Genomic DNA, 26836 nt, shown 5'->3' on the forward strand with positions numbered 1-26836 from the left:
ATGTGACCCTTTCACTCCCAACCAGCATGCAGCCAAGCCCCAGAGGCAGAGCTGCCTAGCTGACTTGGGGCTGACCCCAGATGCTTAAAGGAAAACAGAATACCCCAGTCCAAACTGTCAACTGTGAAAGCACAGGCTGAGTAAATGATCGTGATTTTAAGCCACCAAATTACGGATTGCTTTGTTGCAAGTAGAAGGTAGCTGATAGGAAAGCTAACCAATACTCTACAGGTGGATTCCTTTGACTCTCCCTTCACCTCCTTTCTGCCCCTTATCAATCCCAAGGAACAAATGAGTCAAAGTCCAGGTTTTATTTGCAACAGGAAAGCTTTATTGGGAAATTGAGATAAGGCAGGGAATGGGGTCATCGCCAAACCAGACAGAGGGAGAGAGGTCTCCCCAACCCTCCCAGAGGAGGGAGCCAATGGACAGCCAGAGGCACACATGCCCAGTGAGCCCCATCCCAAATGGGTCTTGGGGCTTGTTTCCAGCTGTTCCCAGTGTTACAATGCAATGAGCAGGCTTTATCCAGAGTCTGCCCATCTGGGGGATGTCCAGCTGGAGTGGGGCCAGGAAAGTTTGCAGGGGCTCTAGTATCGTGTTTGGTGGCCTGTGAAGAGACAGAAGAGTGGTGAGAGTGAGAAGAGAGGACTTAAAACAAGAGACAGAGAGACTGGGACTTGGAGGAAAACAGGCAAATGGGGAGCAAAGAGACTGGAGCTCAAAGAGCTGGAGAATCCTGACATGGAGGGATCCTCCAGTCCTAGTGGCCCCCATCCGGTTCCCAAAGCTCTGCTGTAACAGCTGGCGGGTGCTCTCCCATTTCTGAGGATGGTGGCTCAGGAGGCAGCCCCGTCCTCCGTCCAGCAGTTTTTGTTAGTAGATCTCTTGCATGTTGAGGGGAAGATGGCCCCGGCCTCTGCCCGTAGATGCACATCCATGGCCCTGCAGTGCCACCCAACACACAAAACCACCCTCCAGAGAAGGGCGGCTCCCAGGTACCTCTGAGCTGAGCATTGCCAGTCATGTTACCCAGCCTTTTGCTACAATTTCATACTAGATTTTTGTTTTACAAGATTCAACATGTACAAGGGGAATCTCTCTGACCTAGAGACCACTTCATCTGTTTGACTCTTTCTTGCACTTAGACTATTATCTTTGATACATGCTCCTTTGGACAGTGTCATCATATAACTGGCTTGTACAACCCAGCCACTGACTACAACACTTGAGACTCTTTTCTGCCTGAACTGTTGCTGACCCAGGTGTCCCCATCCTCATGATGATGAAAAGTACTGGCTGTGGAGCCCCACAGAGCTGATCTCTCATTTATGAGTTGTTTGACCTTGAGCAAGAGATAAGGAACCTCATTTTCCTTATCTCTAAAACGGGGATAATAACAATACCCTCCACATAGGGTGTGGAGAGAAATAGACAAAATAATACTCCACCTCCAACTCATCTCCTAGGCTATTGAGACTCAAGTCTCATGTAGATGTGATCCCAGCCTCACTTAAGACTCTGTCCAAAATAATGATCAGATCAGAAACAAGGGCAAGTCTATGGCACTCACTGGAGATCTCCCTAAAGTCTCACTCTGTTTAGAATATGTATTCCCTAGAGAGGCTCAAAGATATTTAAAAAGGGTGGTACCTTGACAGCTGACACCTATGCCTCCCCCACCCCACAACCTTAGAGCTGTCCCTACCTTGTGTGTCACAGCCACCGGATTTTGAGGAGTAGGACTGGGACTGGGATGTCCTTCCACTTCCTTCTTCACAGCTGCCACCACTTCCTCCTCCAGAGCTACTTCCTCCACCAGAGCTGCCCCCACTTCCTCCTCCACAACTGCCTCCACTTCCTCCCCTGGATCCTCTTCCATAACTGCTTCCACCTCCACTTCTTTTGCTGTTTCCAAAGCCTGTCTGTCCACCTCCATGAGATTCACTGAGAAGCAAAGAAAGCACAGAGATAAAACAGGTGACCCATGTATATATATACATACACAAGGATGAACCTGGAGAGAAGACCTAAATTGAGTCCTCCTAAGTCTTCCTCCAGCAAGGCAGAGGACAGAGGCTGGGCTGGCACCACACCTGGGAGGGGAGGGACTTCCTCTCCCTGGAGCAGGGAGCGGTCCCTTCTCTCATTGTTACCATCCTCCTTTCTCAAAGCCCAAAGGCCCTGAGGTTCCCTCCTTGGGATGAAGAAATCCTCAGCCCATCAGACCCTTGTGTACAGGAACTTTCCCAACTGCTGTATCCAGAAGAACAGAAGTAGCATCAGGGGTTTAGAACTTCCTAGGAGTGCCACAAAAGCACGGGATACATACAAATCCTCCTGGCCACCCTCAAGGAGGCTGCAGTAGGTCTTGATTTCCTGCTCCAGCCGCATCTTGGTGCTGAGTAGAAGGCTGTATTCCTGATTCTGGCACTCAATCTCTGCCCGAATGTCAGTGAGCTGGCCCTCCAGGATACTGATCTGACCCTGGATCTGCTGCAATTGGCCAGAGTAGCGGTTCTCCGTGTCTTCCAAGGACTTTTCCAGGGCCGATTTCTAGGGGCAGAGAAGCCACTGAGAAGGATGCTACCTCATAGCTGGACTCCCCTTCCTGTCCCTGGGGATCATATGCAGCTTCCTGTGCCCCACCCAGGCAGAGGATCCAGAGCCTGGCTACCAACCATGCTGAACTGAGACTGCAGCTCGATCTCCAACTCTTGGACGGTGTGCCGAAGCTTGGTCACCTCCTTGTTGCTGGACTCCACCTCCTGGCTACAGGTCGTCACTTCTTGCTCAATCTGTCTCATCTGAAACACAAAAGCTCATTCAGCAGCTCACCGAATGGGGAAGGTTCTTCCCCACTGGTCAGCACCTTCACCTCCAGGACCAAGACTGAGCCAAAGCCAAAAACAAGTCATCTTGAGTTCTGGGTCCCTCCAGCCAGCCACGTTGTCAGTTTCTCTCAATTCTCTGTTTCTCAGTTTCTCTGTCAGTATGTCTCAGCAGGCTTTAAGACTCTTCACACTTTGCCCTTAAATCAATTTTTAACTTCATTTCAAAATGCCACCCAAACACATGCATACACATATACACACTACAAATCATGTCCTCATGTGTCACCCTCTACACTAGGTACTGGAGACCCAGGAGGAAGGGAGTCATCGGGAGCTCAGTGTAGTGCTAGGGGCACACTGGGTACCTCCACTAGAGCCTGAAACACACAGCCTTATGTAAGCTCTTCATGCTCTCCCTTTGTGCACACATGTAATAAACTCTGAACTTCTCCAGGGCAGTGATCCTCTGTGGCTCATCTCTGTGACATCAGCACTTCACATGAAACCTGGCACTGGGAAATTACTTGATGATTACACTTGTGGGCAGTAAATGCATGGGAAGGAGGATGACTGAGAAGCGCAAGTAGACTCAGAGATGGAGGGGTGGGTGGAAAGGACATGTAGACGGAGGGAGAGAAGGTTGAATCAGTGTCCCGCTCTGCTCACCTGAGTCTCGTATTGCTGCTCAATGTCGCTTCGGTTCTTAGCACTGAGCTTCTCATAGTCCTCGCGCATTTCATTGAGGATCTTAGTGAGATCCACGCCAGGGGTAGCATTCATCTCCACACTGACATCCCCGGTGCTCTGCCCACACAACTGGCTCATCTCCTACCGGGAAGAAGGGGATATGAGGTCAGGGCGGGATGGGATCCTCTCCATCACCTTTTAGCCCTCTCCTGCTCCTCCTGGGGTGCAAACAATGGGATGGGACACAGTTGAGAAGTCAAAGCCTAACCACCACCATAGGTTGGGCATGCATGTCCTCCTCGAGAGTAACGGAGCGGGTGTCTTCCATGCAATGGCCCAAGCTCCTATCCATCCCCGATTATCCCTGAACTTCTATTCCTCCCTCTCCCCAACGAGCCACAAGTAGCCAAGACCCTACTTCCTCATGATTCTTCTTGAGGGCCACCAGCTCCTCCTGCAGAGATTCACACTGCATCTCCAGGTCAGACTTCTGCATGGTTAGATCATCCAGCACCTTTCGCAGACCATTGATGTCAGCCTCCACTGCTTGTCGCAGGCTCTGCTCCATCTCAAACCTGCAGACCAGTCAGGGGCAGGGCATGAGTCAGAAGTCACCAGCCCCCACAGGGACCTCCAGAGCACTAGGGGCTGGAGGAAGGATGGACGACAGGAGAAGGAGGACAAGTAGGACTCACTTCACCCTGAAGTCATCCATGGTCATGCGACTGTTGTCAATGTCCACTAAAATCTTGTTGTTTTCCACCGTGATCTGCACAATCTAAAAAAGAGGAGATGGCACAGAACCTAGGCACTCCTGCTATGACCCTCTTCTGGGAGGCAAAAGCCTAGGCAAAGCCACAGGAGATGAGGAGCTCATCCAGGAAGATGCTCAAGAGGCAGGAGGGGCTTCCAAAGCTGGTATGTGGCGCAGACCCCTCACAGACTTCAGCAAGGATGTTCAGTGTAGCCTTCATTCATTCATTTAACAAATATTTTAATATCTACTGCAAAGGACACTGTGTAAGTTAGAGATCAATGAGATACAGCTCCTCAAGGAGCTTGGTTGACTGCCAAGACCAGAATATCCTAGAAGAGTTCAAGGAAAAGACAGCTGATTTATGGTTACAGGAGATTAAGAAAGGCTTCAGAGAGGAGGTGGCAATTGAAGTGATCTCTGAAGGATGACTGAGGAAGAGGTTTGGGATAGAATAAACAAGATATCCAGAGGCTGTTCATCAGAAGGTGTGAAGGCAAGGGAAACAGGTGGGAACAGCAAATTAGCTAGATTATGAGCTCCTCAAGGGCAGAGACCACGCCTGAGACATTACTATGCTTGCCCAGAGCAACACTGAGAGTACTCAACCTCTAAGTTGAGTGGATAGACAGACATGTGGCTGGCTGGATGGATGGATGGGTGGATAGATGGATCAATGGATAGATAGATGATGTCTACCCCCAGGTTCTAGAACCTCTCCATGCTTTGACCAGCTAGAATGCATATCTGGGTCCAAGCAAACTGGAAAAATCAAGACAGGTCCCTAGAAGAGCCCAGAAAAAGTAAGAAGGGGGAGAAAAGATGTCTAGTTTTCTTTACTAGAAAGCTCTGAACTCTCAGAGGCTGAGAGAAGAGACAGGCACAGATGGCCCTCTCTCATGCGCCATACGCCCGCCTGTTTTGGACAGCAGCACTCATCTCTTTTGTTTTCCCCAATATTACAGAAATTTTAAACCAACAGGTGCCTCAGAGCTAGTCTTCCCACTGTCTTTATTAAATGGATAGGAGAATAGGCCTAGAGAGGGCATCAGGCTTCCCAAGGTCACACAGTGAATTGGCAGCAGATCCAGGAACAAGTTGCCCCGTTGCTATGCTCCATGCTACCTCTGCTTGCCCCACATGAGCCAGGCCAAGAACTGTTTCTGATAAAAGTTCAAGTTTCCATGGAGTCTAAAATACAATACTATGAAACAGAAACAGGATCACAGACATAGAAAACAGACCCAGTGGTTGCCAAGGGGGGGAGGGGGATGAGGGAGGGATGGAGTGGGAGGCTGGGGTTAGCAGATGTAAGCTTTTATATATAGAAAGGATAAACAAAAAGGTCTTACTGGGTAGCACAAACTATATTCAATAGCCTATGATAAACCATGAAGGAAAAGAATATTTTAAAAAGGAATGTATATATGTATATATAACTGAATCCCTTTGCCATAGAGCAGTAATTAACACAACATTGTAAATCAGCTATATCTCAATTAAAAAATTCTTTTTGAAGTTAAAATTTGCAAAAGATGGATTCTCTGGCTATCATCTAAGTTAGAGTCCAGCATCTTGCCTTCGCAAGGGAAATAAAACATGTGAGTGAGTGAGTGTACATATAGGTGTGAGAGACAGACAGACAGAGTTTTGAGTTTCCCTGGCCTACCTGGTTCTTCAGATCTTCGATGGTGTCATAATAGCAAGAGTAATCCTTCTTGACATTCTTGGGCCCCTGCCTGTCATACCAGTCCCGGATCTTAGTCTCCAGGTCAGTATTTTCCTTCTCTAGTTTCTGCACCTTATCCAAGTAGGAGGCCAGCCGGCTGTTAAGATCCTGCATGGTGGTCTTCTCATCAGCAGGCAGGATGCCAGCGTCTCCGCCTCCAACAGCACCCCCAAAGCCTCCAACAGCACTGCCAATGCCACCCCCAAGGCCTCCAGTAAAACTCCCAACACTAAAACCGCCCCCAGACCCTCTGCCATAACTGGAGCTGAAGCTACCACTGCCTCCCCTCCCACAGGCCCCGGAGCTCCCCACGACATAGCTGCTGGTAGAGCTGAATCGGCTCCCTCCTCCTCCAGCTCCCAAAGAGCTGAAGCGGCTTGAGCTCTTGAAGCTGCCCCCACAACCCCCGCCGCCTCCGCCACTCCTGTGGCTCCTGCTGGACGAAGAGAACTGTCTGCAACTCATGGCGCTGCCCAAGGATGAAAGCAGTCGTAGCAGTGCTGTGGGCTCTGGAGCCAGGATGCAGAGCTGTCACAGAGGCTGCCTACTTATACCTCCAGTGGATGGTGGCACGCCTGGGTGTGCCCGCTGTCCGCCCCAGTCGCCCCCAGACAGACTCCAAAGGAGGTCCGGGATTCGGGAGGTGGCCGGGCTGCCCCAAGCCACCCCAGGCTCAGCGTCCTTTGGTGACTGCCTGAAGGCAGCCCAGCCTCTCTCCATTGTGTGGGGTAATTTGATGACGTTAGGATGTCCAGGGCACCATAAATCAGTTCTGCTGCCAAGTTCTGCTGCCAACCTAGATCCAAGAGTTTGATCTCCACTGCTTAACAGCAGTTCTGAGACTTAGTCCCTCTGTGATAGAAATCCCCAGAACAGTCACCTCTGCTATTGATGATCATCACACTTGGTGCCCACTGTGGGTGAGCTGGTGCCGGGGTACCAAGGAGTTATCATAGAGGATGGGGGAGCTACCTGTGTGGCTAGAAAGTCCCAGGCTTCAAGGAGCCCCAAGTTGATGGGGAGCCCAGTCCTTGCTCTCAAGGTCTCCAGTCTGATGGAAGAGATGAGTGGCATGGCGGAAACACTGAGACAGTGACAGGCAGTGTGCCCCCCAGCACTTGGAAGTGGTGAGCAGAGCTCACACAAAGGACTTGGGAGAACGGACTAAATTAACTAAGCAGTGCTAATACAACCTGACCTTCGAGCAAGAAGGCAAGTGGCTTGAGTGTCCTAGTCCTTTAGCAGGGCCAGCAATGGATAGGAAATTGACCAGTATGGGTGTCTAGCCTGTACTGAGCCCTGGGAAGGATACTGAGATGTGGGACTTATCCTGCCCTCCTGGAATGTACAAGGCCCTGCCCCTGGCAGAAAGTCAGAGCATATTCTGGTCAGCAAGGCCAGACAGAAGAGAGTAGGAGAGAAGGCGGCAGGCTCTGGGACCAGACTATCTGAGCTCAACCCCAGCTCTGCGCTCACTAGCTGTGTGACTCAGGAAAGTTACTTGACTACTCTGTGTCTCCATTCCCTCTTCTATAAAATGATGACATTAATAGTCAGCCCATCTCCTATTAAGAGACACAGGCCTAAAAATGATAGACTGCCTCTTCTCATTCAGCGCCCCCAAGTCCCTATCCACTCCGACCCCACCTGGACCTTTGCCACCAACTCCTGGCTCTTCTCAAACCTTCTGACTCCTTCTCCACACAAGAAGCAGAGTGGACTTTCCAACCCCTGTCTGACCATCACTGACCTCCCTTCACCCCCAAGATAGTGTTCACATTCCTGGTTTTCAAGGCTCGTCCTGATCTTTCATTCTCGCCCCATCTCTCCTGCTTCCCCAGGACTCCTAACTAAACTATACAATGCTCCCACACACCCTGCATGCTTTGGAGAATGCTCAGCTTGCAGATCCCTCCAGCTGAGGTGTTCCTCCCTGTCTTTTCCACCCAGAAAACTCCTGCTCGTCTTTGGTGACCCATCTGTGTGCCCTCTCCTCTGTGAAGCCTTCCTGGGTTCTCTCTCTCCGGTTTGCACTTTGCTCCATTACAGTTTCCACAATGTATCTCTGTGCTCCCCCCATCCCCACCCCACATGGATAATATAAACTCCTCTATGCCTCTGCTGCTTATCTTGAACTTGATCCTGTGCCTAGCACCAGGTCTGGCCCAAGTAGGATCCCAACAAATTGAATGAAGGGAAGATAACCAGCTCCAGGTAGGAGACGCTAAGAGCCTAAAGAAGAGCTAAAGGTAAGGAGATGCTAGCGTCATCAACAATGACCTCTAGAAGAGACAATGACCTCTGCGCTGCAGCTAAAAAGGCTTTCATAAACAACCAGTGTTCCCTGAAATGCTTTTAGGTAATGCATGGAGGCTGTGTTGAATAATAGTAAATCATTTGCTGGAAAAAAAAAAGATTTCCTTTCTCCATTTTCCAAACTTTTGCTCAGTCAAGGAGAAAACCTCAGACCCTAAGCCCTCTTCAATATCCTTCCCCTCTTGACAAGCATGCTGTTTAACAAAACCAAAGCCAGCCTTAGACCCAGAACTTTTAGGAAGCAACAGTATCTAGCTAGACATTAAGTATTTATTTGTATCATCTCCTTGATAAGTGATTCTGATTTTCATTTTTTGGCAGTAATATAGACTTTCCTTCATAATATGCATGCAGGCTAAGTCGCTTCAGTCATGTCTGACTCTTTACAACCCTAGGGACCATAGCCCACCAGGCTCCTCTATCCATGTAATTCTCCAGGCAAGAGTACTGGAGTGGGTAGCCATGCCCTTCTCCAGGGCATCTTCCTGACCAGGGATCAAGCCCAGGTCTCCTGCATTGCAGGTAGATCCCTTACCATCTGAGCCACCAGGGAAGCCCATTCCTTCATAATATATCTTTGTTGAAATGAAAGGTGAGCTTTGATGTACCAAAATGTACTAAATAAATGACTAGGACTAAATATGTTAAATGAAAGTTTAAACAGATAATACAAAAAGTATTGAAGGCATTTTGTGAATGCCTGACACCTGGGAAACTCTTAGACTAAGCTTGGTGGTGAGAGTGTTGGCTGTCAACCTTTCCCCAGGCTCCCACCAAGCTCTGCCAGTGAGCCCACCATCTACCTGCAAAATGACTGAAGACCTGGGAAGGCCGTATCCCAGGCCTGCTTCTATTGTCCTTTCTTCCTCCCCGCCCCCATCCCCATGCTGATGCTGCCACCCCGTGATGGAAGCCTCAGGTTCCAGGTGACCTAGCTGGATGGAGGAGAGTTTGGGCAGAACCAGGGGGAGCAGGCGAGGGGACAGCTGACAGCATAGTGCCTCTGGGGCCCTGCATGTCCATTCTCTGCAAATCCAGTCATGTTGGGGGATCCTAAGGACCCAGGCCTGTCTCTATCAGGGTAGCTGAGACCAGCCTGGCTGACCAGACGCTCCCAGCTGGGACATACCTTCTCAGCTGACTCAGTGAGAAATGGCCTCTTTCCAGCCCTGGTCCCAAGCTCACCAATCCCTGCCCTCAGCCACCACCTCAATTTTCTGTCCTCCAGACTTGCCCTGACTCTCGTTCAACTCAGAGTAGCAGGTCCCCATCCTTAGACTCTCACTGCAGCAGCCCAGGGAGACTGACCCTGGGGACCACTGCATAGCCGGCCCTCTCCCCACAGCCCCCTCCCAGGGCCAGCAAGATGAGGACTTGATGGTTTATTCGCTCTGGACTGCCTGTCTAACCTGAGTGTCCCCTAACTTTTGGATTTACCTGGCAGATTCTCTGCCTGCATGGAGAGAACCCTGGCCACGGCCTGCTCTCCTCTCTTCTTTGAGAGCTAAGAGGACCAGGGCCTTCCTCCCACAACTGGCCATCCCTGCACATCGGCTCCAGCACCTACTTCTCTCCCCCAGCCTGCCTCTGTTCTCAGTCCTGGCCCTCCCAACTGGGGCTCGGAGGGGCAGCGGGGTGGAGAGAGAAGGAGATGCCTCCCAGTCCAGCATGCCTATCCCTGGACCTTAGCCTCAGTTTCCCCATAAGAAGCTGCTCTGAGCAGAGTTGTCGGGGGCCAGAAAGACGGTATGTGTGAGGCCTTTACCTGGAGGGGCCGCTCCGTGAATGTCCCCGTGTGCAACTCTGCTCCTCACATCTGCCAAACCTCTCCACACTGGCCCTACCTCCAGTAAACAAAGAGGAGCTAGCAATGCTGGACAGCTCCTATGGCCCAGAAATGGAGTCCTACTCCTCGGCACCTGGGGACCATCCTTTGCCCTCTCCCGAGCTCTCTGAATGGCCCAAGGAACCAGACAGGGCCAGGTGGGGTCAGGGATAAGGAAGGCTGGCAGAGCCCTGGCCTGAGCGAGCCATTTCTTCCAGGCCATATGACATGGCTCACTCCTCTACCCTCTCAGGGCTCAGGGGCTGCCCTCTGGGTTCACCTCCAACACCTATCGTGGGAAACCTCCAAAGTGTGAACATGGAGCAGCACACAGGCAGCTCAGGACACCCTGGCACCTGAGACCCAGGCAGAGTCGGCTGCCTCTGCAGCCCCGTGGGCAAGGCTGAAGCCAACACCACAGTGCAGCCAGCAGCCACGGTGCCACACGTGCCCTCCGTACTCCAAGCAGAGCGTGGAGAAGAGGGGCTTCGAGGACTCAGGCAGACAAAGCCACAGACAAGGACCACACAGTTCCACCTACGAGGTGTCCCCAAAGGGCAGAGGAGATGGCGACTTAGGGGACAAGGGCAGCCTTCCTCTGACCACAGGGACCCCCCTGCTTGCCTGCGAACCACTGCTCACACCTCCCACTTGCTCCCCCCAACTTGCTGTCTGTCACTGGGCCCAGGTCAGGGCCCAGGAGGGCCCTGAGTCATCAAGTAGCTGGCTCCGGGGTGAAGGAGGGCAGGTGTGGTGCGTGGGTCCGCCCCTCCATTAGCCACCTAAGCAGGGCCAGGGCACCTGCACCTCTGTCAACGCTCAGACTTTACTCACACGTTAGGCACCTGCCACCACTCCACCCAGCCAGACTTCCCCTTCTCCAAGACCAGTGGGCATGGACAAGAACAGAGGATGGGATAGGCTCCTCCCCTGAGCCTGGACACCCCAGGTTTGTATCTGCAAGGACACGCCCAGCAGAAGACTTTTAAGGACACTGGCTTTGGAGCTGGACAGTTCTGAGTCCAAAGCCAGGTTCTTCCACTTACTTGGGGAAGCAGTCTCCCTTCTCCGGACCTCAAGTTCCGCTCTGTAAGTTTGGATTCATCCTTTACTGAGCACCTACTATGTGTCAGGTGTCCTATTGAGTGCTGGGGATGAGGTGATGAAGTCAGACAGAGTCCCTACCTCCATAGGCAGCTATGGGCTAAAGCAGACTCTCAAGAATAAATGTGCCATTCAAAACTGGGCTGAGTGCCGTCAGTAGGAAAATGGGGTGCACATAATGAGAATGTGGCCCAGTTGGGGAGACTGGGGAGCCTCTCCTTGAGGAAGAAACCCTTGAGTGAAGGGTGAGTGCAAGTGAGCCAGCAGAAGCATGTCCTGTGGGTGGGGATGGCCTGCGACGGGGCAGAGCATGTGCAAATGTCCTGAGGTGGGAAGGAGCAATGCGACTGCAGGGACAGAAGGCCAGTGTGGACAAAGAGTGGTGAGTTGTCAAGCAAAGGATTTGGATGGTAAAAATACTTCTGATGTCCCCAGGCTGCTGTGAGGCTCAAAAGCTAATACTGTAAAGCTCTGGGTGTGGATCTAGCACCCAGAGGGACATTCCCTGACTGTCAGTGGCAATGGGTCCACCCCCGACTTCCCCTTGGACTATGTGGATAACTTGAGCTCTCAGTCTTCTGACTCATAAGTCCTAGTCTGTTGAGTCCCCTTTCATCTGTGCTAAGTGGGCCTGGGAGAAGGGCACACAAAGGTTGGAGGAGCGTGGTTTCTTCTATGAAAGCACCTCCAGGCCTCCAGGTAAGGCTCCCGTTGCTTTCTTGCCCTGTTCATATTTAACCGTCAGTGTCATTTTACAAGGTAGGTGCTAATTTTACAGTCATTTTACAAGTGAGCAAACTAAGGTTCAGAGAGGGTATGTAACGTGGCTACAGTCACAAAGCTAAACCCGGAGGTGGAGCAGGTTTGTCCTGCAGTGAGTGGGAGCTAAGATGAGCTAAGATGAGCCCAGGGCTCCCTCTCTCCACCCCCAGCCTCCTCACTTTGTCTCTCTCCTTGTTCAGTCCATCTCAGTCCATCCTTAGGTTTCCCCACACCCAGAACAGTAAGCTTCAGTAAATACGCGTAACTGAGTGAATGAACAAGTGAGCCTCTCTGCCTATTCCTCGCCCAGGGCCTTCACTGTCTTGTCTTTTTCTGTTTTCCTTTTTCCCAGACTCCTCTCGCTCTCTCTTCCCACACACCATGCTTTCTGTCTACGTGAGTGTCTGTTTCTCTCCATCTCTCTGTGTCTTTTCACCCCGCCTTCATCCGAATACCTCAAAGGAAAAGGCTTTCTTTCCCAGTCCTACCCTACAGCTGCTAGCACTGCCCTGGGAAGCCCATCAGGAAAGTGCTGGCCCAGCAAAGGGCAGCTCTCAGGTTGGTGCTTGCCCCGTGTCTGTCTGAATCCGGGCATTGCCCTGGAAATCCCAAGTAGCCCCTTCTTTCTTTGTGGCACCATCCAATCTCAGTGAGGATCAGGTCAGAATATCGGGACCACCAGCCTCCTGGGCTTCAGGCTTCCTTAGGGCTGCCTCCTCCGATACCAGCCTGTAGGACTAGTTAGCTACCAAACCAGATTGTCTGTGGCTGTGAGGATAAGCCCTCCACCTGATCAAATAACCACAAGGAGATACGCCTCTTGTTGCCTGTAGTGGCTCCTGGACATGATTGAGGTCTTTTCACAACAAAAAGAGCCCCCCAGGGACTTTCTTGGTGGTCCAGTGGTTGAGGATCTGCCTTCCAATGGAGGGGACACAGGTTTGATCCCTGTCGGGGAACTGTTAATAGAATCAGGCATGCTGAGGGGAAACTGGATCCATGTGCCACAATCAGAGAAAAGCACACGCGCCGCAACTAGGATCCAATGCAGCCAAATAAGTAAATAAATATTTAGGGGGAAATAGCCTCCCCTACTAAAGCAGACCCAGAATTTCAAAATGGACCTTTTCCAATGGGAAAAAAAAAAAAAACCTGGAGTCAGCAAGGAGAAATTAATATTGGTGCCGTTGGGCTCTCAGAAAACAGAATAGGAATGAGCACAAGCCTGACGAGGGAGCAGGGCTGGGCTCGGCCACTCTCCGTCCTGTGACCTAGAGCAAGATGCTGTGCCCCAAAGAGGAGGAAGAGGTTGGAGGAGCCGGCTTTGCAGCCCTTCCCACACCGCCCTTGTGCTCTGAGGACAGAGAGATGTCCACTCCTTCCTAATTGCTCTGGGGTAAATGGAGCCAGAGAGGCCGCCTGGCGGCCCCAGGACTCTGAAAGGCAGTTCCTGCTCCCTCCACTAGATAGCGCTATGGAGTCGCTCTCCAAGTTCCCCATCAGCTAGACCTAGGGGGGCGGTGCGGGAGGCGGTCTTGCCTTCGTCAGAGTAAACGGCCCAGGTTTTCAGCTGGGCACCTGTGGTGCCAGGGCCTGTGGACGAGGGCAGTGGTCAACAGCTGGATCCAAAGTGTTGGCTCCACTTTTCCCAGTGGGGTATGGTGGGGTTGGGGGATGCACATCAGAGAAGAGTGGGCTCCATGTGGGACTCTGGGAAGGCTAAGGAGGGTGGGGCCACCTCAAAGCCCACTGCTTGACTTCCTCCCCTTCCACTTCTGAGCCTGCTCTCTGTCAAGCAAGCCCACGCTCTCCCGATTCCCTCCAAAGAGTAATGGCAGCCTCTCCGGAGATGAAGCTAGCCCCACCACCGCCAGGTCTAAGAGATCTCACATTCCTTGAAAGCAGACCTCCCTTGGGGGTGGAAACTAATCCGGCACTGTCTCAGAGGCAGCGATGTCCCAAGAATCTTCACACAGTCCTCGCCTATGACTACAGATATGTTTTGCTCTCTGTCCTCCCGATGTGGACCACTCCCCCGACTCCAGGCCAATTGAGCCCGTTGCACAGCTGGGAATACAGGTCTTCATGGTCCAGCCTCCCCAGAGGTGTCATCCAGCCACTCCCCACCAGGGTCTATCACTTTTAGGGCCATAAAACCATCTCTTCTCAGTCTCCAAGAAAGAGCCTTGAAACCTTCCTCCTCCCTGAACCGTTCCCTCATACCTCCAAAACTCTGTCGCTCACCTCCAGAATGGCCCATCCTCACCCAGAGATCACCCCAGATCAACCCTTTTAGAGCAACACTCAGGTAAAAAGACATCCTGGAGTTTATGGCCTCTCTTTCCTGAGGTGAAGATGAGGTCAAAGAAACCAACATTACTTCATTCCTTTTCCTAATAACTCACGCTCTTACACTTCCATTTTATAGAGCCCCAACCATGTGCCAACCACAATGCTAAACTCGTTTCTGCATGAGATCATTTAATCCTACATGGACTTAATGCAGTGAGGGTTTTCATTCCCCATTTTGCAAAAGAGGATCTTGCCCAGATTCTAGTCAGTGTCGGAGCTGCGACTGCAACTCAGGATGTCTGATTCTAGCCAAGGCTTTTAGCCCTCTTGCCTTCAAAGACCGCCTTTTCTTTAACCCAAATCCCACCCTGACTCCCCCTGGAAGCTTCATTCAGGCGGCCAGATGAATGAGTTGTTGAAACTGATACAGTGACTAGTTAACTTTTTCCTACCTTGGGGCAATGAACCCTACCCACCTCTGGAATCTCCGCTACTCACCCAGGCAAGGTCCTCCCCTTCCTCCTTCTTTTCCAGCCCTCCAAAGAGCGAGGAAAAGACACTCCCCTTCAGAGGAGGCTCCTGCAACCCTGCCTCTCGGTGCACATTCAGTCACTGGATTCCCATAAAAACTCCAAGAAGCAGAGTTCATGCTTCTTGGAGCATGGAGCTGATTCAGAACAGACCCAGGGTTTGAAATCAGTCCATCTGTTCCCAAAGCCTCTAAAAACACCCTCATTATGGAAAAGAGTCACCATGCACAGGAAGAAGTTCACACAGCCATGCTCTCAGCTGGCAATGTGCCAGGCACTGTGGTAGAGATCTGACATGGGAATTTTCACAACAAAGTCCTGGGGTAGGTACTGTCATTGTGCCCAACTCACTGATGTGAAAACTGAGGCTTGCAGACACTAATCCACTTGCTGTTTGTCAACTAAAGGCAGGCAGGATGAAGACCCAGCTCTGGAGGAAAGAGCAGGTGGAATGGAGGGAGACAAAACTCTCAGTAAAACATGAGTTCTTACTGGGTTCATGGACCTCCATTGATGAGCTTTAGGGGAACTGTGAATCTCATAAATTATATGCAAATGTATATATGCTTACTGGGGGTGGGAAGAGATCTATAGTTTTCAATATACATGCAAATCCCTAAAGACCAAACTGTTAAGAATCCTTAACCTAGCATAGTGCCTGGCATGCAAAAGGCACTCAATAATATCTGGTGAATGAATGAATAAGTAAATGGAGGGGTGAGTAAATGAATGAATGTTCCAGGAGACGCCACATATTAGCTGGTACACACATTATCTTCTGTGGTGGTGAAAGCAATCCTGGGAGCTGAGCCCAATCTGCCCCCAGGTTCTTTCTCCCAGTCCCAGAGGCCACAGCCAGGTGCTCTGAGAGCTCACAAGAGATGCCTCCCCCGCATTCTCCCCACCTCCACTCCTGACAATGACCAGGCAGAGACAGGAGTTGTGCAACTCAGCTAATGAAGCTTTATTGATTGCTGGAAGGGGCAAGGGTGAAACAGGGCTCACGAGTCAAGTGCTTGGGGGAGGCGGGGACAGGAGAAGGGATCCCCCAGGGAAATCTGTGTCCACTTGGGGGGTGCTTTCTAGGCATGAGCAGTGCAGAGAAGCCTTAGTTCTTGGTGCGAACAATCTGCTCGTGTGTGGACACCACCTTGCCATCGTGTACATCCACGACTTTGGTGCGAACCTGGCGACTGGAGGATACTAGGGAAAACAGAAGACAGGGCGTTACTAGTGGTGGGTGGCAATAGAGAAATCAGGAGCACAGAGGCCAAGGAGCCCAGGGCACTTAAATGAACTGTCTCCCTACTGCCCTGTCCCCTGATTACCACCTCACCCACTGCTCTTGCCCCAGCACTGATATTATCAACACATTTCTTTCAGACTAGAGCTCCCTAAGGTCAGGGAGTCTGTGTCCTCAGACTGGAGCATCCTAATAACTGAGATCAAAATGGTTCTGTCCAGATCCGTCCAAATGGACCAGGCTTGGTGGGAAGACCATGTGGGGCTCTGTCCATGGTGCTAACTATGGGACCCTAGCTCAACTCCTCCAGAAGCCCCTATCTAACATTCTAGAGCTGCTGGGAGACAGGCGGTGGTCCTGAGTTCAGACTGGATGAGGAGGAAGGCCTTACCATCTCTGGATGACTGAGAGCCAGAGGAGAACTGGGAAGAGGAGAGGCTGTGAAGACAGAAAGGGGCAAAGGTCATTAGACACCGCGGTGGAGCAGAGAGTGAACACAGGGGCAGGACAGGAGTTCCAGGCACTCACTGGGCGTCCTCGCCCTCCAGCAGGCGGCGGTAGGTGGCGATCTCCTGCTCCAGCCGGGTCTTCACGTCCAGCAGGATCTTGTACTCCTGGTTCTGCTGCTCCATCTCGCAACGCAGCTGGGCCAGCTGCTCTTCCACGCTGCTGATCAGCTCCTGGATCTGAGCCAACTGCATGCAGTAGCGGCCTTTGGTCTCTTCCAGGCTGTTCTCCAGAGATGCTTTCTGTGAGGGAAGGAAAGAAGATCAGGAATCAGGGAGGGCGGTCATTCCCTCCCAGCGAGACCCTGCGCACATACCCCCAGGCCCGGCCACGCCCCTACCATGCTGAGCTGGGACTGCAGCTCGATCTCCAGGTTTTGCAAGGTGCGCCGGAGCTCCGAGATTTCGCTCTTGCCGCTCTGCACCAGCTCGCTGTTGGTAGCCACCTCGCGGTTCAGTTCCTCTGTCTGAAGAAAAGAAAGCACCGTTTGCACGGGAAGTTCCAGGGAAAAGGGGTTCCTGGGTCCCTTCCACTCCGAATGCCACCCACCTTGCTGAAGAACCAGTCTTCGGCATCCTTGCGGTTCTTCTCCGCCATCTTCTCGTACTGGTCGCGCATCTCGTTCAGGATTCTGCTCAGGTCCACGCCGGGGGCGGCGTCCATCTCCACGTTGACGTCTCCGCCCACCTGGCCTCTCAGGGAGTTCATTTCCTACACAACCAAAGAACAATCCATTATGGTGGCCGATTAGAATTCCCCAGTCGGAGGTGTTCCTGGACTGAACGCTGTCTTCAGCCATCTGAATTGCGTCTCTTCCCTCCCAGCTAACCCTCTAAGTGGGCTTTTCCATTTAGCTCTCACCTCCTCGTGGTTCTTCCGGAGGTAGGCCAGCTCCTCCTTGAGGCTCTCGATCTGCATCTCCAGGTCGGCTCTGGCCAGGGTCAGCTCGTCCAGCACCCTACGCAGGCCGTTGATGTCGGCCTCCACACTCAAGCGCAGGTTCAGCTCCGTCTCGTACCTGGAATGACCCAAGAGAAATGAGACACCCACCCCAGTCACACTGGTGGTTCTGTTCTCTTCCCCCCTTCTGTCCATAGTTGGCCTTCTTGGGTGGTTTATGGAGCCAGTCTTGATTGGCATGGATAGACATAATACCCATTATTCCTCAGATATGAACATCTGGGGAGGGGGACAATGACAGGAGTAAATAGTTCATTGTGCTGTAGAATTCCTGGAGGGGAGATGCCAACCAATATGACTACCGCTTGCACTTCAGGAACAAGTTGGGAAGTGGGGAGTGCCTCTCCCTGAAGCAGTGGCTCCCTAATCTGACTGTGGATCAAAATCACCCAAGTAGCCTATTAAAAATAACTGAATCAGAATCCCAAGGGTGGGGCCCAAGAGTATTGTATTTTTACAAGCGCCCCAAGGGGGTTGCACACAGCCGTCCTGACACAGGCACGCTCTGTTCAGGGAACACTGCTCCCAAAACGCCCCACCCAGGGAAGACCGGGTGCTCTGAACCACCACTCAAACTCACTTGGTGCGGAAGTCATCAGCAGCCAGACGGGCATTGTCAATCTGCAGCACAACATTAGCGTTGTCCACAGTGGCTGTGAGGATCTGCAGATGGAAAGGGCACAGGTCATTGGTGGAAAGGACAGTGTTAGCCAGACCTGACTTCAGCCTGCATCAGGCCTTTACCTTCATGCTTTTCTTGAATCCCCATTACTCCCCACAAGCCTTTGCCATGGCAGCCTAAAGGATAATCCCTGTTGGTCCAGCCTGGCTCATGCTCATCAGAATGGGTAGAAAGAGCCTTGGCTTTAAAATAAATAGCCCTTGAGTTTGGGTCCTGCTTCTACCACTGACTTGTTACAAAACCTGAGATGGGTCTCAGAGCCTCAAGTTCCCTGCCATTGAGGAGAATGACCAGGTTCTCCAGACCCCCTTCCTGACTTGAATTCTCTCTCTGCACAAGCCAGGCCTGCCAAGACTCTGTAGACACATGCACTCCTTCTCAAGCCCTCGGAGCACAGGATCTTAAGTGGGGCTTTCCCACAAACTGAGGTCCAGCTGGCACAGAGGATTCAAACCAGAAGAAGCAAATGGGGGTGGGGGAAGGGTTGGTGGGGATAGATCGAACTCTGGATTGGCTAGAGTTCCCTCCCTCATCATCTGATTTCCCTAATCCCCTCAAAGCATCAGAGCCAGACATCAAGATCAGCAGACTCCTGGTGTGATATGGGAGCAAGGAACAAGAGTCAGATGACACAAGTCCCCCCAGCTCCCCTCCTGTGTGGGGCACGTGAGGTGGGTCACTGCTGATTGTCTCTGTGGGTTTTCCATGCCCTGTTGGCTGTGGGGAGGGGCTGCCTGTGCCAAGACTCATGGAGGCAGCCACCACAGCCCAGACTAATGAGCTAATGAGTGGTTTGGATGTCTAGCCTGGTCCCGTTACAGCCTCGCTCCTCCCCTGGGCTGGAGAAAAGGTTGCTGCCTCCCAAGCTGGCAGGTGGAGCACAAGGGCTCTAGCTTTGGCTCTGCCATTAATTTGCTATGTGACCTTGGACAGAGAGCCCAAAGCTTCAACTTCTTCTTCTGTAACTCATAAGGGTAGGAACCCCTGGTGTCTCATGGGTCTCGAGTCCAGAGAGGTATGAGCCAGGTGGGGAAAAGGAGACCATCTTTTCATAGACCAGCTCTATTGGGGTCATCTAGAGCCAGAAGAAGGGGCTGGAGGCTAGCCTGTCTAAGAATTCAAAGCAATCAATGCTCTGAGGCCTCCATTGCTCCTGAGTGAGGTGGCTAGAATGGCACCTCCTGCCGCCTGGCCCACACACCTTGTTCCTCAGGTCCTCGATGGTCTTGAAGTAGGGGCTGTAGTCCTTGATCTCAGCAGGCCGCTGCCTCTGGTACCAGTCACGGATTTTCACCTCCAGGTCAGCGTTGGCCTCTTCCAGGGCACGCACCTTGTCCAGGTAGGAGGCCAGGCGGTCATTCAGGTTCTGCATGGTCACCTTCTCACTGCCTGCCAGGAGCCCATCACCAACGCCAAAGCCACCACCAAAACCACCACCCACGCCACCACCGAAGCCACCACCAAAGCCGGCACCCAGGCCACCGCCATATCCTCCACCGAAGCCGCTGCCCAGGGCCCCGCCAAAGCTGCTGCTGCTGCTGAAACCACCACCATAGCCACCCCCTAGCCCACAGACACCCCCGGAGGAGTAGCGGGAGGAGGAGACAGACAGGCCTCCATAGGCGCTGGGGGCCCGGCAGGAGCCTCCAGCCAGGACGGAGGATATGCGGCTAGAGCCACCACCGATGCCCCCGGAGCTCTTGATGGAGCTGGAGGAGGTGTACTGGCGGCTGCAGGTGGTCATGGTGCCAAGGAGAGAGGTGAATGAGCAAGTGAGCGAGTCGGCAGGGAAGAGAAAGGTGCTGAGGTGTAGAAGGATGCCTGGTTTTATACTCCTGCGTAGGGGCGGGCCTGGCATTTTCCATTCCCCTTGGCTTTCATCACCCAGAGGCCAGTGCCAACTCCCAGGCAGATCCCTCCTCTCATCCACCTCATCATGTCTGTCTTATTTTACTGGAAACTCATTGTTCAGGGTGTTTGGGGTTTCTTGTCCCGCCAGATGTGATTCACAGGAGGAGGTGTGGGCCTGCAGGCTACGCTTTCCCTTCAGACCCTGGGAGCACATGTGCTGGGCTCAGCAAGACGGTGGGAGTAGGGCTTGTGTGCACCATAAACCTGGTGACTTGTTAGTTTCCCATTAATTCAGTGAGCCTCTGCCATCCACCTGGGGGAAGCCCACCACGCCAGGTGGCACCTGGCTGGAGGAACAACAGCATGGCAAGGTCACATGGGGCACAGAGATGCCACTCAGCATTACCATCTATAAAATGAGATGAGGCTTTGGGACCCTCCCAGGTCTGACCTTCTGGGCTGTGCCAAGGAGCCTGTCACACTCCTGAAACATGCCCTGCCAGTAGTCCAGTGGCTCAGGCTTCCACTCCAATGCCCCAGGTAAAGAGAAATCCAGGCAGCTCTCCTCAGCCCTTAGCACAGACCCTAAGGTCCTCCACACACCTGTGGGTATGCCCATGGCATTGGCTGCTTAGTCTGGCCAAAGGTGGGTGGGAGTCACAGAAGACATCGGGAAAGAGCATGGAGTCAAGTGGAGTCCTGACTCTGCTGTTTACTCCTGTGTGACCTAGGCCCTGACGCTCCTCCGAGTCTCGGTTTGCTCATCTGTAAAGTGGGCGTAAATACCACCTGCTCAGTCTGGCCATGGACTCTCGGTGGCCACTCTGCCTACTGCAGTCAGCTCAAGAAGACAACATGACAATCGATGTGAGAGGGTTTTATAAGTCGAGTGGGGCAGAGTCTGGGTAGCGTTGTTGTAGCCCAGCCTGGGCCCCAGAGCCGGTGGAGCAACACCCCTGGAACAGCAATGGGGGGCACCAGGGCACTCAGACCACCAGGGCAGCCCCATGGGAGGGTCTGGCTCAGGCACCATTGTCTGAGCCCCTTGTAGGGTTTTGGTGGGTGGAGGAGCACAGGCATCAGAAAGTGGAGTCAAGCATCCCCAATCCCTGAGGCTCCGAGGGTCAGGGGACATTTCCAGGGGTCCTTCAAGCTCTGCCTCATATGTCTGTATATCGGGACCTCAGCCATCTCAGGTCTCCCTGACAACCTCCAAAGTCACCCCTGAGGCCTCACCCCACCCTCCCACCACCCCTCAGTCCCACAGACCCCGGCAGGCATGTTGGGAGGAATGCGGTCGTGTCTGGGGCTGCCTGACACGTCCCATCTCCCCAGACAGGCCCCAACAGCCCCTGCTGGAAGCTCCAGGACTCCTCCTAGATCAACTGCTCCTGGAATGGAAGCAGAGCCTCCCTCTGCCCCCTCCCCAACTGCCACCAAAGCAGAAGTCAGGGAGCCGCCCTCCCCACCCCCACCCGTCGCCACTGGGGCTTAGAAGACAATGCTGAGACAGACACTTGAGGCTGTGGGCTCCCCAAATCTGCCATGCTGAGGACGCTCGAGGATGTGAGTAAGAGAGGGCTCCGCCCCACCCCAACCTCCCCTGACAGACACTCTTAATCTCCTTCCAGAGAATGGTCCCCCACCCCGGCCCAGCCCTACAATTTCCTCAGTGAAAGGCAGCAGGGATTTGGGCTGAAGGAGGAGATGCCTTTGTTAGAAGATGTTGCTCTTGGCTGTGCGGTGGAGGGGTAGGGGTGCTCTCCAGAGAAACATGCAGCGTTCGGAGGGACCCAGGGAGCACCAGTGAGTGCAGAGCCCAGCACCCGCTTCTTCCATGGTGCCCACCACGCCATCTCTTTCCACCGCCAGGAACCACGGACAGAATCCCTGGAGCATGGGACACAGGAAGAGCTCTTCTTCCCTCTCACTTGATTCAGTGGAACCCACAAGAGGCTCCCTCCTTGCCCCTCGCCAAAGGGGAATCCAAAAGACAAAGAGGGTGGGGAACCCATGACGCATACCTTCACGCACACAATCCAGGAAGAGATCTTTGCCAGCCCACTCCCAACCTCCAGGGACCCTGGAATCCCAGCATCAGAAACAGTTCTGACCGTTTCCCCCACCCATCACTAGACCCTGGCTCAGATCCTAAGGCCAGCCCTCTTCCCCCTGTAGACAGGGATCTAGGTGTAAATAGCCCGGCCTGGTGTTCCTGACATTTTGAAGAGGGGCAGCTTTCTGGAGCAGCAAGGGTTAATGTGATGGGTTAGGAGGTGGCATCATCTGTTGGAACTGGAGTACCCCCCACCTCTGGACTCCCACAAAACCCTGGTTTTGTGTGGCATGTGGCCATTACCTGAGCCTCCTCCAGCCTCCCCCCGGGGAAGAGGAGGTGGCGGTAAAGGAGGGTGGTGCCTCTTGCGGTTGGTGAGTCTCCCAGCACCAGCCAGTTGAGGGGAGACCGATGCCAATCCAAACTGGTGAAGGGGCAGGGCCAGGCAGCCCCCTACAGAACCAGCACTGTGTGCTGAGGACCCGGCTGCTCCTAAGGAAGGAGGAGAGCTCAGGACAGCCCAGTCTGAGGAAGGAGACACAGCCCTTGCTCTCAGAGCCCCAGTCTCAGTGAAGAGACAGTCTCTGCTCTTTGGAAACCCCCAGCCTGAGAGGGAAGAGAGGACACAGACCCGAATTACTGAAGCTACGAATAAATATCAGAAAAGTGCAGTTCATGTGTATTCGTTTCCTGGGGCTGCAGTAACACATTATCACAAACCTCATGGTTAAAAACAACCGAAAGTCTTCCCTCACAGTTCTGGAGTATGGAGTCTAAAATTAAAGTGCCACACTCTGTGTGGAAGTGCTGAGGGGGATCCTGCCTTGCCTCTTCCGGTTTCTGTCCGCTCCTTGCACTCCTTGGTTTATGGCAACGCAACTCCAGTCTCTGCCCTGTCTTCACGTAGCCATCATCTCTCTGAGTCTGCGTGTCCTTTTCTATCTTAGGACACTCACTGGACTTAGTGCCCACCCTAGGCTTCCCTGGTGGCTCAGAAGGTTAAGAGTCTGCCTGCAATGCAGGAGACCCGAGTTTGATCCCTGGGTCAGAAAGATCCTCTGGAGAAGGAAATGGTAACCCGCTTCAGGATTCTTGCCTGGAGAATTCCACGGGCAGAGGAGCCTGGTGGGCTGTAGTCCCTGGGGTCCCAAAAGAGTTGGACATGACTGAGCAACTAACACTCACTAATCCAGTATGATCTTCTCTCAGTTCTTACATCTGCAAAGAGCTTATTTCCAAATCAGCTCACATTCTGAGGTTCCAGGTGCACACAAAGTTCAGGGGGACAGTATTCCACCCACTAGCTATGTAACAGATCCAGAACTATCCATGTTGCAGAGGCAGTGGTGAAAACTTTCGGAGAGATGGTTATGATAAGATGTGGGCAGGGCCAATCTGGAAGGCTTCTGGAGGCAGCTTTAACAACATATAAAGGTGCCAGGCAGTGAGCATCGGGGAAGTACTGAATTCTCTTGTCTCTGATCCACACTTCCCATCACCCAGTTTCTCTGACTCCCTCACAAATAGACAGCTGCTCTGGGACAGAGATCTTTTATGACTTTTTATTTTTAGATTATCTTCAATTTTCATTAAAAGTTGCAAAAATTTTACAGAACCTATGTGTCCCCTTCACCCAGCTTCCCCTAGTATGAACAGATCACATAAACATTACACAATGATCAAAACCAGTACCTTAACATTGACCCAATAATGTTAATTAACCATGGACTTTTCTTGCATTTCACCAGTTTCTCCAGCGATGACCCTTTTTTGTTGCAGGAGCCAGTCCAGGATTCCGCTCACTAGTCATCATATGTCCTGCAGTTTTCGACAGCCCCTTCTGTCGTTCTTTGTCTTTTAAGACCTTAATGCTTTTAAAGAGTACCGGTCAGTTATTTTTATAAAATATCCCTCAGTTTGCATTTTTCTGATAATTTCTCAACATCAGATTGAGGCGATGCATTTTGACAAGAAGACCACAGATGTGTCATTATGACCTTCTCAGCGCATGATCTCAGGCATCAGAGACATGTGTTGATGTGTCTCAGGGCTGATGACACTAACCTTGCTCACTGGCTAAAGTGGGTTTGCTAGGCTTCGCCATGGTAGTATTGTTTTTCTCACTGAAACTAATAAATACTTGGAGGAAGATACTTTGAGACTATGCAATTTATCCTGTTTCTTTTTAAACGTCCACCCACTAGGTTTTGAATCCATCAGCAGAGGGAAAGAGCTTTTGACACCCACTGGCTCAAGAGCCTCATTTATCCAGACTTGAGGGACTGTGGCTTTTAGGAGACATTTGGAGGATTGTCCAGGCCCAAGAAAGAACTCTTTCCTCCTCTTTTGTCTAGCCCCATAGCTAACCTGGGCCCCTCAAACCCTCTGTGCCCTAAGGTATTCCCATACCTCTTCCTTGGAAGAGATACCAAGTCTTTCTCTAATCACTGATGTCTAGAGTCTTTTCTTAGCATTGCCCCCCACCAGCCATGGGGGAAAGAAAGGGACAGTCAGGGTCCTCCTCATGTCCCAGGTAGGAAGTCTGAGGTCCAGAGAAGCTCACAGTCAAATGACCAGTTGGAGCCCTCCTTGTGATTCTCAAATCACCTCCCACCCGGAGGGTCTGCCCAGAGCTGGGCTTCTCCTCTCCTCCTGGCAGAGTCCAGGTCCCCTGCCTTCCCTTCCCCATCTCTCCACACCCTCCCCTGCCCAAGCTCCTTCACTTTGCCCACCGCCTCTCCTCACCAAGTCCCAGCTACCTGTGTACAGCAAGGGTTATGTCTGCTAGAGCTGAGGGCTGCCACTTCTAGGAATGACAAGCTGGAACCTGAACTGATCTAGACCTCAGCATCTGTCACCAGAAAGGCAGAGCTGGCACAGGGGCCAGAAGCAGGCAGGCTGGCAGGCAGGATTGCAGGCGCAAGAGGCAATCAGGAGCCTGGAGCACCCGGCTTCCCTTTCCCCTTGAAAGCTCTGCCACCCGCTGGTTTCCCAGGCTAGCCTGCCCATCTAGGCTAAGCGTCCTGGGAGAAGCTGGGTTGACACTACCAATGGGCTGATTCAAGTGTCTCTGTGTCTGCAGGCCTGCCTGAGCCTGCCAGCTGCAAGAGTTGATAAATCTGAGACTGACCATCCCACGTTATAGATGCAGAAGTTTCAGAGGCTGAGGAAATTCTCAAGGGTTCACAGAAAGGAAGCTGCTCAGCCAAGATTCAATCCCAGCTTGCCTGGACTGTAAGTTTCACTTTTCAAAGACAAGCCCCCTCCTGCCAGAGAGTCTAAGATGGAAAGGGCCTCAGGTGTCATCTAGTCTCTTAACTTTACAGATGGGGAAACTGAAGTCCAGAGAGGGGAAAGGTCGGGTCCAAAGTCACACAGCAGAACCTGCTTTAAAAGTGCCAAGTGTTTAACAACTGTTACCCAGGAATCTGAGCTAGGCAGGGTGAGAATGTGTGGGGTGAAAAGAGCTGTGTCTGCACCCCAGAACCACATTCGGGTTGTTAAGAACATGAATGGTTAGGTGGTCAAAGGACAACAACAGAAGGATTCACTAACTTACTATTAGCTCCTTGTTCAAAAAAAACAAGGCTTACAATCTCTAGTCAATTACCTGTGATGCCCAGTGCAAACAGAGCTCCACCCCAACAGCCCAGTTGCCTCACAGACCCTTACATTCCCACCCATCTCCCAGCCTCTGCGTGAATTTCTGCTTCTGTCTTCTTTCTGCCCAAAGCCCTCATGCCTTTTTAAGGCCAAGCCTCAATCCGACAGGTAAATTTAAGCTATGATTTCTGTAAACCGCAGAGCATAAAGCAAATGTTCAGTGAAAGGGAGGGAAAAGAGAGAGGAGAACAAGGAAGGAAGGAAGAGAGGAAAGGGAAGATGGTAAGGAAATGTGGAAGGAAGAATAGATGGATGGTTGGACTGGCAGGTGAGTGGGTAGATGGATATACGGAAGATAATGGATAGATAAATAGAGTAAGGTGGATGAATGGTGAGTGGGTAGGTGGGTTGTCATGGGGATGAAGGATTGATGGAACACACAGAAAGGGAAGTCATCCCACCCATCCCAGGATGGGTAAGCATCCTAGAGGAATTCTTAATTTAGCTGTAACTTGACGATGAATAGATGCTAAACAAGCCTGCTTGCTCGGGGAAGCACCTGAGCAAAGACACAGAAGCGTGAGACATGGTTCTGCTGGAGAATGCAAGCTCTTAAGCACTGCGGGGGCCCACCGCTGAAGGCTGGATCTGCCTGAGGGAACTAAGAACAGAGGCCGAGAGACAAAGGCTGTGCTGAGGTGCTCTGACCACTTTGGGGGCACTGAAGTGTCCTAAGCAGGGCAGGGACACTCTCAGATGTGTTTTCAAGGGCCACTCTGGCATCCGCGCGAGACACACTTTGGGAGAGGGGGCAGCAAAGGAAAAGGGGGGAAGGAAGATGCCCCTCGCCCTTATCCAGATAAAAGATGGGTTGGCGGACCCCTCCTCTCCCAGGAAGTCTCACTCCATCACCTTGGATCACCTGGCTTTCCCCTTTCTCAGCCCGCCCAGTGTGTCTATAATCTGTGCACCCTCCCTTGTAGCTTCCTACAGTGCCTTAGGGGGCCACAAATTGTCTCTCCCATAGCAGTGTTCAGTGTGTTAATTTACTGTTAATTACTCTAGTCTGCCAGGGGAGACACAGCCATTGCCCTCGGGGAC

At 52.3% G+C, this 26836-nt stretch overlaps 2 protein-coding genes across 2 annotated transcripts; both read right to left on the minus strand.

Annotated features, from left to right (window-relative positions):
* Positions 1–308: 308 nt before the first annotated feature.
* On the minus strand, positions 309–6552 carry KRT9 (keratin 9). The gene is made up of 8 exons (XM_019982552.2): positions 5945–6552; positions 4217–4299; positions 3940–4096; positions 3501–3662; positions 2682–2807; positions 2333–2556; positions 1709–1947; positions 309–610 (listed from the first exon to the last, which is right to left on the minus strand). Exons 1-8 carry the CDS (start codon positions 6467–6469, stop codon positions 591–593), a joined length of 1536 nt encoding a protein of 511 aa, XP_019838111.2. The 5' UTR covers positions 6470–6552; the 3' UTR covers positions 309–590.
* A 9221-nt stretch (positions 6553–15773) lies between these two features.
* Positions 15774–20020, minus strand: LOC109574298 (keratin, type I cytoskeletal 14). The gene is made up of 8 exons (XM_019982272.2): positions 19427–20020; positions 18124–18206; positions 17445–17601; positions 17133–17294; positions 16924–17049; positions 16605–16825; positions 16468–16514; positions 15774–16036 (listed from the first exon to the last, which is right to left on the minus strand). The coding sequence occupies exons 1-8, from the start codon at positions 19967–19969 to the stop codon at positions 15942–15944; spliced, it is 1434 nt and encodes a 477-aa protein (XP_019837831.2). The 5' UTR covers positions 19970–20020; the 3' UTR covers positions 15774–15941.
* Positions 20021–26836: the final 6816 nt, after the last annotated feature.

This window comes from Bos indicus, chromosome 19 (genome assembly GCF_029378745.1).
Source record: "Bos indicus isolate NIAB-ARS_2022 breed Sahiwal x Tharparkar chromosome 19, NIAB-ARS_B.indTharparkar_mat_pri_1.0, whole genome shotgun sequence".
In the NCBI taxonomy this organism is placed as follows: Eukaryota; Metazoa; Chordata; class Mammalia; order Artiodactyla; family Bovidae; genus Bos; species Bos indicus.